The sequence below is a fragment of the Phascolarctos cinereus genome, unplaced genomic scaffold (assembly GCF_003287225.1).
Source record: "Phascolarctos cinereus isolate Bilbo 61053 unplaced genomic scaffold, phaCin_HiC Scaffold_4;HRSCAF=312, whole genome shotgun sequence".
Taxonomy (NCBI): domain Eukaryota; kingdom Metazoa; phylum Chordata; class Mammalia; order Diprotodontia; family Phascolarctidae; genus Phascolarctos; species Phascolarctos cinereus.
The window spans coordinates 10263965-10273986 of NW_027555847.1; the positions used below are offsets into that span (position 1 = coordinate 10263965).

The window sequence follows — 10022 nt, forward strand, 5'->3', positions numbered from 1 at the left end:
CAATGAATTCGACTATTGCCTTTGGGCTATGGTTTAAATTTCCGGGGGGGGGGGGGGGGGGGAGTGTGAACTAGATGAGACAATGGCACATGTTAGGGTGATACTTACAAGACTAAAGAGGAAAACAGGCTCACATTTATCTCTGAATGGCTGCAGGCTCATCAGATTGTCTGCTTCTGCCTGAAATCAAAGCAAACATTTCATATATTAACAGGCTAGTGTAGACATTTCAGGTACAAAACTGCATAAAATCAGTTTCTGTGTTTATTTAAAACAGTGGAAAGAGCACTCAGCTTGCCACTAGTGGACTCTACAATTCTGAGGGAATCAGTTAGCATCTCCTTGCTTCAGTTTCCTCATCTTCAACATGAGAATAATAATAGCATCTACCTGACAGTGTTATCTTGTAGAACAAATGAGATAGATTATAGGCATACAGAGAGATATAGGTATAGACTATATATCTGTATCACTTTATAAACCATAAAGTGACATCTATATATTGTATGTATAGACATAAATGTACACATATATTCACATACGTAAAAACATATATATTTGGACAAGCTCTCATCTATGTTTGTGTATTGGGGAAGCCTGTTATATATAATTATTTGTAGGGGCAGCTAGATGGCGCAGTGGATAGCACACCGGCCCTGGATTCAAAAGGACCTGAGTTCAAATCCGGCCTTAGACACATAACACTTAGTATCTGTGTGACCCTAGGCAAATCACTTAACCCCACTGCCTAGCCAAAATACATACACACACACACACACACATATACACTTATTTATGTGAGTGTATGTATAGATAGATTATCTATATTAACATTATTATTATGTATTATTATAGATAGATGCATATAATTTCCTTAAGGAAGTAATTAAATGTAATTACTCTCATAAATAGAGACAGAGGGAGCTAGAGATTGGTTGTTCAAATACAAGTGAATGTATATATATAGTTGTATGTGTGTGTACTTGGCTTGACTGTCATGTAGGCTGAGATCAGAATCCAAGTTGCAGATATGTAGGTATCAATAGATATATATTTGGTCTCCAGGATTGCTTCCAACTCTAGCTTTTCAAGCCTCTGACCTGTCATTTCATTGATAGGGTAATTCCTGGTATGGAAATTCCCTCCCTCAATGAGGGTTAACACCTTTTCTGTAACTTACAACCTCAAAATTGCCTGAGGTGCTGAGCCGTAAAGTGACTCGTCCTTTGTCATACAACTAGTTAAGTGTTCTAGGCAGGGCTTAACCCCAAGCCTTCTTGATTACAAAGCCACCTTGGTCACACCATGCCGCCTCTTCCTTTGCATGTAGCAGGTGCTCAGTGGACAAAGTGAGGTGGGTGTTATCAGCCTTTCTAGTTGATTAGCTAGCTAAGATAGACAGACAGAGAAACAGACAGACAGACTGATAGAGATAGAGATAAATAGGTATAGATATGGGTATAGATATAAATATAGATAGATATATAATACATCAAGAATCTCCTCCACACCATCTCCAGACTTACTATGTAGCAAAAGTAAATGGTGTTGAAGAGTTGTGGCCAACCTCCCCAGATCTGATCAGTCTGGTGCTTGGGCAACATACATGTGAACCACCTCTTTCCCTCCTGTATGGTAGGGCTTGACATAGCTGAAGCTCCTCAGGCATTATTTTTTGAGAATCCAAGAATTTGAGGGTTGGAACAAAGACTAAGCCTCATGCTGAGCAGAACTGATTATAGGACTGCTTGAACAAAATACAAACCAATGAACACAGTTAATCATGCTGGTAAGATACAAAAGACATGTCCATACTCACTGCCACCCACTAGATTCCCAAACTTGATCTAACCTAGAGGAAATGAGGTTGCATATGTAAATCTCCCCAAAAGCATAGCTCAAACTCGAGCTGGCCCCATCCATGATTCTCTTTCTTTCTAGGTTTGGAAAAGATCACTATTCCCAGAGTCCTTAGCTATTTAGCCCCTTGTGCTGGGAAGCCAATCCAAGCCTTTCTCTGAATGACTGTTAACGGTAGAATTTGTTTTGAATTACTGGCTGCACTCATGGATATGCATCAGTAGGACCATTCTAGGTTGAATAGCCCCCAGCAAATGTTTTCTGCAAAGGCCCTATCTATATAAACAATATGATTTTTAAAATGTGTTACAAAATTCATGGGTCCATGGGAGGCATGCTGATTTATCAATAGATTTAGAATAATTAGCTTATAACATTCATCTTTTCATAAGAAGTGTTATGATTCAAAACAATGAACTGTACAGAGCAGAAATAATTGTCTAAATTTGGATTACTGTTGCAGACCACAAACCATTACCTGGGATAATCCATGACCACTGAAGACTAAAGGACATGTTCCTCTCAACACACACACACACACACACACACACACACACACACACATCCTTCAGGCTATTTCCAACATTCTTCTTCAGACAGTCTAGAGAAATGGTTTATACCACGAGGCCTCAGCTCACTCCTGTTTGCAGGCCTTCAACATGCCCCAAATATCCATAGCTTCATTTTCAGAAGTGTTTTCCAATACAGCTGACAGCTGAGACTCAAAAGTTAGAGCATATTGAAGAGCCAGTTATTATATATTCTAAGAAAAACTGAAAAGATGGTCCTTTTTGTGACAGTGCATGTCAAAGAATAAAGCATAGTGAATAAACATTTTATTATAGATCAGAATTCTATTTTGGTGTATTTCGCATTAAAAAGACCCTTCATAGAAGGCCCTAACAATGATGTTCATTTTCATGCAATAGAGCATTTTAAAGAAAAATTTTGTTGCATTTTTTTCACTAAAGTTTAAATTGTTGTCTTTTATTAGTATTTGTTGTGCTGACAATACAAATAAACCGGAAAATGGAATACTGTCTACATTTCATAGTTCCCTACTATTTTGAAACCTCAGATACAATAACTGTATCTTTCTTGAAATTAAAATGATTTTTATTAAACATACCAATGTAAGAAAATCATAATTTAAGAAATGAAATTAAGTGGAACTTATGTTTCAATTGCTGATAGAAACTTTTGACACTATTTTCATGTTAAAATTATACTACACTTGGAGGAAGGAGGGTTGTACTATTATTTATGACAGTTTAAATAAACACAAATATGAAAATTAAAGATCAAATATTCTAGTCTCCACACAATCAAGTTTGTAACTTAGCATCACATTACAGAAGACACAATTTGTGTGCAATATGATAAACTGGGGCACATGCACACTTTGATGAAGACCTGCCTTCAATCTGCCCCTTGGAAAAACAGGAGAATTTTTTGATTTAAGTATTTTACAGTTATAGTCATTACATAAATGACTATTATATTTTTTTTTAAAACACATTTAAGTGAATAGTGGAGCATTATGTAAACCATTAAAAATTTAGGTAAAGCCCTCAGAATTTTTAAGCAGCTAGTACAGGATATATCAGAAATTTCTAAGAAGTAGATACAGGACATCAAAAGCCATCTATTGCACAGAACATAGAGGTGATGCTACTAAGATCAGTATTATAGTTAGCATTCTTCAACTTTGATATGACACATAACAACCCATCTCCTTTCTTTAGGTCTTTGCCTAGGACTAGGCTGCCTGGCCCCTATGCACCTCAGCTGAAATGCCCCCTCCCTCAGGAGTCCATTCCTGATTCTCCTGGATGTTAGCCCCACTCCAAATGGCTACATCTTTATTTTGTATGTAATCTATGTATTTACTCATCTCTAAACACATTGCTGCCCCTAGTAAAATATATGCTCCCTAAGGATGGAGACTTATTTTTTTATGGTAGCTCCAGAACCTAGCACAGTACCTGACAGGGCAGGTGCTGAATCATGTTTTTTGATTAGACATTGACATTATAGTCCCTGCCCTCATGGAGTGCATAAGTTATGATGTACACCTGACACAGGAGAAGTTACAGGGGCAAAGTCAGGGGAGAAAGAACTCAAGGAAAGTGTAAGTGGGAAAGAACCAAGAGCTAGGAGGGTCAGGCAAGGGGGCCCCCAAACTACCATGCAGGAGATGAAGAAGGGGCTTATTCGAGGCTTCAGGGACAGACCACACAAATCCACAGAGGTAAGAGACCACAGAGAGAGTTTGCAGAAGAGTACCTAGTCCTGGCTGGCTCGCTGGCTGTATAAAATGTGTCATGCAAACAAAATGTTACAGCAGTGATATACAATGTCAAATCAAGGATGAAATGAAGTAGGGGCAGCTAGGTGGCACAGTGGATAGAACACTGGCCCTGGATTCAGGAGTACCTGAGTTCAAATGAGGCCTCAGACACTTAACACTTACTAGCTGTATGACGCTTGGCAAGTGACTTAACCCCATTGCCCAGCCAAAAAAAAAAAAAGGATGAAATGAAGTAACTCCACAAAAAACCAAAAAAACAAACATATAAAAAGCTGTAAGTTTGCCCTGTCAGGACAGAAACAAGGTGTTTCTTTTTATTTTTTTTTACATTTTTTTATTAAAATTTTCATTTCCACAAGATTTTGAGTTCCAAAATTTCTCCCCATCTCTCCGCTCCCATCACCCCAAGACAGCATGCATTCTGAATACCCCTTCCCCCAATCTGCCCTCACTTCTATCACCCCCTTTTCTTTTATCCTCTTCCCCTTCTATTTTCCTGTAGGGCAGGATAGATTTCTATACTACATTGCCTGTATATCTTATTTCCCAGTTGCATGTAAAAATGATTTTTAATATTTGTTTTAAAAGGATTCCAAAGGGTTCCAAATTTGGGTTCCAAATTCTCTCCCTTCCTCCCTCCCCACCCACCCTCATCGAGATGGCAAGCAACTCAATACAGGTTATACATGTGCAGTTATGCAAAACACTTCCATAGTAGTCATATTGTGAAAAACTAACTATATTTTCCTTCTTCCTATCCCATCCAATTTATTCTATTCTCTCTTTTGACCCTGTTCCTCAGAAGTGTTTGTATCTGATTACCCCTCTCCCAATCTGCCCTCTCTTCTATCATCCCTGCCTCTTATTCCTTTCCCCCCTATTTTCCTGTAGGGTAAGATAGATTTCCATACCCAATTGAGTGTGTATGTTATTCCCTCCTTAAGCCAAATCCAATGAAAATAAGATTCATTCATTCCCTCTCACCTTCCCCTACTTCCCCCCCACTGTAAAAGCTTTTTCTTCTCTGTTTTATGTGAGATAATTTACCCTATTCTACTCTCCCTTTCTCCTCCCTGTATAATCCTCTCTCACCCCTTAATTTTATTTTTTAGATATCACCCCTTCATCTTCAACTCACCCTGTACCCTCTATCTATCTAGATATCTATCTATATATCTATCTATCCATATATATTTTCCCTAATACTGACAAAGGTCTCATGAATTACAAATATCATCTTTCCATGCAGGAATGTATTTTTTTGTTTTTTTGTTTTGTTTTGTTTTGTTTTGGCTAGGCAATGGGGTTAAGTGACTTGCCCAGGGTCACATAGCTAGTAAGTGTTATGTGTCTGAGGCCAGATTTGAACTCAGGTCTTCCTGAATCCAGGGCGGGTGCTCTATCCACTGCACCACCTAGCTGCCCCCCATGCAGGAATGTAAACAGTTCAACCTTAATAAGTCCCTTTAGATTTCTCTTTCCTGTTTACCTTTTCATGCTTCTCTTGAGTTTTGTTTTTTAAAGTCAAATTTTCTATTCAGCTCTGGTCTTTTCATCAAGAATGCTTGAAAGTCCTCTATTTCACTGAATGACCCATTTTTTTCCTCTGAAGGATTTTACTCAGTTTTTCTGGGTAAGTGATTCTTGGTTGTAATCCTATCTCCTTTGATCTCCAGAATATCACATTCCAAGCCCTCCAGTCCCATAATGTAGAAGCTGCTAAATCTTGTGTTATCCTGATTGTGTTTCCACAATACATGAATTGTTTCTTTCTGGCTGCTTGCAATATTTTCTCCTTGAACTGGGAACTTTGGAATTTGGCTATAATATTCCTAGGGGTTTTCCTTTGGGGATCTCTTTTGGGAGGTGATCAGTGGATTATTTCTATTTTACCCTCTAGTTCTAGAATATTGGGACAGTTCTGCTTGATAATTTCTTAAAAGATGATGTCTAGGCTCTTTTTTTGATCAAGATTTTCAGGTAGTCCAATAATTTTTAAATTATTTCTCCTGGATGTATTTTCCAGGTCAGTTGTTTTTCCAATGAGATATTTCACATTGTCTTCTATTTTTTCATTCTTTTGGTTTTGTTTTATAATGTATTGATTTCTCATAAAGTCACTAGTTTCTATTTGCTCCATTCTAATTTTTAAGGAAGTATTTTCTTCAGTAAGCTTTTGGACTTCCTTTTCCATTTGGCCAATTCTGCTTTATAATGCCTTCTTCTCCTCATTGGCTTTTTCGACCTCTTTTGCCATTTGAGTTAGTCTATTTTTTAAGGTGTTATTTTCTTCAGTATTTTGGGGGAAGTCTCCTTTAGCAAGCTGTTGACTTGTTTTTCATGATTTTCTTGCATCACTGTCATTTGTGTACCCAATTTTTCCTCTACTTCTCTTACTTGCTTCTCAAAATCCTTTTCGAGCTCTTCCATGGCCTGGGACCAATTCATATTTTTCTTGGAGGCTTTGGATGTAGGAGCTTTGACTTTGTTGTCTTCTTCTGGTTGTATGTTTTGATCTTCTTTGTCACCAGAGAAAGATTCAATGGTCTGACTTTTTTTTGTGCAGTTTGCTCATTTTTCCAGCCAATTACTTGAGTTTTAAACTCTTTGTTAAGGCAGGGGTCTGTTTCCAATGTGGAGAATGTACTGTCCCAAGCTTTGGGGGGTTTTGTGCGGCTGTTTTCAGAGATAGGGAACTTGTAAGTTTTCAGTTCTTCCAAGGTGGTATGATCAAGACCAAGGTGTTTACTCCTTTCCTGGCCTGTGCTCTGGTCTGTGAGTGACCACAAGCACTCTTTTCTGCCTTGGAACTGTGAGGAGGATTCTCTCTGTACCACTACTACAAGCTCTACCATGCTAGCACTCCTCCTTGACCCAGGATCACCATCCAGAACTGCAACCTGGATTCAAGCGTGGGCAAAGCAAGAGAATCCTACCTCAGCACCAGCAAAGAGATCCCTGAAATGCCCCTCTGATCAGTCACTTGATCCCCCACCTCAGTCTGTGGGCTGGTAGCTCTGGAAGCAGCCACAGCCCCAGGGTTACTCAGGGACTGGGGCCTGACCACGCTCCTCTATCACTCTGGTAGAGACCTTCCTACTAACCTTCTAAGTGGTCTTTGGTGTTTGTGGGTTGAGAAGTCTGGAAACTGCCACAGATGCTGGTGATTCAGTGCCCTGAGGCCTGCTCCAGGTTCTCTGAGGCCTGGTCTTTGCCTGAGCGCCCACACTGAACTGCTGCACTGCCCTCCCAGGCCGATACACAGACTTCCTGCCAACCTTCCAGGTTGTCTTGGGCTGGAAATTTGTTTCATTCTGTCTTTTTGTGGGTTCTGCTGCTCTAGAATTTGTTTAGAGCCATTTTTTATAGGTATTTGGAGGGGTTGGGTTTTTCTTTTTAAATAATAAAATGTCTAGTCACACTATTCTCATTAGAAAAATGTTAATATTTTATCAAGGACAAAAAGGGTTTTGTACAATAACTAAAATATTTTAAATTGTGTATTTTACCTCTATCTCCTCTTGAACGTCTATTTTTCTATAATGTACCATATTAGCGCCGGAGTACATGCATATAACTTATAATTAAATATAATTTTTAACTGATGGGTGAGCTGTCAAAAGTTTGAAGAACAGTGGCCTTGGGCATTGAGAGTGTAAGGGACTTGTCCATGGGTACAAGGGTACCCAGCTTGCCTGTGTCAAGGGCCAAGCTGCCCCCCAACTGCTCCTTACACCAAGCTAAGATCTGCCTCCTTGTGGATGATACCACTGCCTCTAGTCACACACACACACACACACACACACACACACAGCAATCGAGAATAAAAAAGAGTGTGTTTCCAAACCTCTATTTACCATTGCAGAGGTTTCAAAGAACGTGATTGAGATGTCCTGTCTAGATGGCACAGTGGAAAGAACCTACTGGCCCTGGAATCAGAAAGACCTGAGTTCAAAAGTGAATGCTGAAAACTGTCTTTACATGTAATTGGAAAAAACAAAATACAATTAAGTGAAGGGGGAAAAAAAAAGAAAGACCTGAGTTCAAATCTAACCTCAGACACTTACTAACTGTGTGACTCTGGGCAAGTCACTTAACATTTATGATCCTCAGTTTCCTCACTGATAAATGGGGCATAATAACATCTATATCCCCACAATGCTAGGGGGAGAGAATGAAAATAAATTCAGTCCAGCCTGGCCTAAAGCTACCTCATAATTTTATTTTTGCCTACAATGAGTGGGGTCCTCTAAAGTACAATGTCCCTTAAGGTGTGGGAACCAGGGCAGGTCCCCACTTCTTGCTTTGCCTGGGTCTAAGGGTGATTGTTATCACCACAGACCATATCATGCCAATACCATCCATGGGGGCTTCTTGGCAGAGATACTGGAGGGGTTTATCATTTCCTTCTCTAGGGGATTGAGGCAAAGAGAGGTGAAGTGACTTGCCCAGAGTCACAGAGTTAGTAAGTGTCTGAGGTCACATTTGAACTCAGGTCTTTCTGACTCCAGCCCCAGTGCTCTATCCACTGAGCTACCTAGCTGGCCCCTAAGAGTGATACTGTGCATTAATCATTCTACATTTCCCTGCCTCCTCTTCTGAAGGGAAGCATTCATCAAATCCACCTCCATCACTAGGGACTACCTCCCAGCCATGAGGAGGCATCCAAATGGGACTTCAGTAGAAATACTACAAATATGATCACTTCTCTTTCATAGATGAGAAAGTTTGTGCTCAGAAAAGATGAAAACCTCCCCCAAGTTAAAGTAGCTGCTCTTTGCTCTTAGCAAACATATACCAGGCAGGAGAAAGAGGAAGCATGATATCAGACGCCATGGCAAATGTGCTTCAGTGAATCCACCTCAGCTCTTATGACCCTCTGGAAGACTAGACCAGAGGATATCAGTGGTCCCTTCCAATTCTCCATCTGGGACCTTTGGACATAGATCCTCACCACAACAAAATGAAGAAGCTCCTCCTCTGATGAAAGATCATTTTTCAGCCTCCGGAACAAAGCCTGTACTGCTTTGCAAGGTCCGCACCAAGCTTGATATACATCGATTACTAAAACATAGACATGTTAAGGGAGGGTTAGGCAACATCAGTGATATCTGCAGAGGCATCCCTCCATATCTGGGCTGAAAGGTTGGGGTGGCTCCTTACTGGCCAATACCCCATTACTGGGTGACTCCTGAGCAGGGGGTCAGGGAAAAAGGCTGGGCCCCAATCTAGCCCACTAAAGGGGTAGCAATCCCTGGAATACCTGTTAGGCCTTTGTTGTGCAGCATTTCTTCCCACAGAGTTTCATTATTGACGAGTGTCTGCAACAAGGAAAGGACTGTGTAACTACCCGGTGGTTAAGTTAACAATGGACCCAGCCTCCAAATGGCCCATAGCTCATGATGCATACCTGTAACTGGGCTTCTTTCTTCTTGCCTGCCATTTACCTGCTGAATGAGTGAAAAGGGGAAAGGAAACACACTGAAGAGAAAGTGGGAGGAATGGACTTGAGTTTATCCACACAAAGGATTGTATATGCCTAAGGGCTGATTGCCACATAGCTCCAACTGACCCAGGAGGGCACTGTAGTCCTCAAAGCATGTTTTTCAGTCTAGTCTGGGTGGCCTCTTTCTTGGCCAATATGACTGCTCTGACCCATACCATGACTCAAGTTGTTACTGGTGTGTGAACCTCTGCCTGTAAATGGAAAGCAGATCTGAGCCTTACCTCCTCTTCCTCTTCTCCTTTTGACTGAGAAGATCTAGCAAGAACAGAAGTTACAAACATATATCCACCTGACCTGGAGGCACGTTATCTCCTCTGTGCCAGCAGAGTGCTCAGCTTTATTGCT

General features: G+C 40.4%; 1 protein-coding gene across 1 annotated transcript in view; it reads right to left on the bottom strand.

Annotated features, from left to right (window-relative positions):
- The window catches only part of NME8 (NME/NM23 family member 8), a 59308-nt gene extending 49495 nt beyond the window's left edge, over nt 1-9813 (bottom strand). Inside the window, exons 1-4 of the mRNA XM_020964442.2 lie at nt 9582-9813; nt 9435-9492; nt 9126-9235; nt 109-180 (exon numbers count right to left, since the gene is read on the bottom strand). Of these exons, the coding sequence (XP_020820101.1) occupies nt 109-180; nt 9126-9235; nt 9435-9492; nt 9582-9614 (273 nt within the window). The 5' untranslated portion in view covers nt 9615-9813. The remainder of the gene's footprint in view (nt 1-108; nt 181-9125; nt 9236-9434; nt 9493-9581) is intronic.
- Nucleotides 9814-10022: the final 209 nt, after the last annotated feature.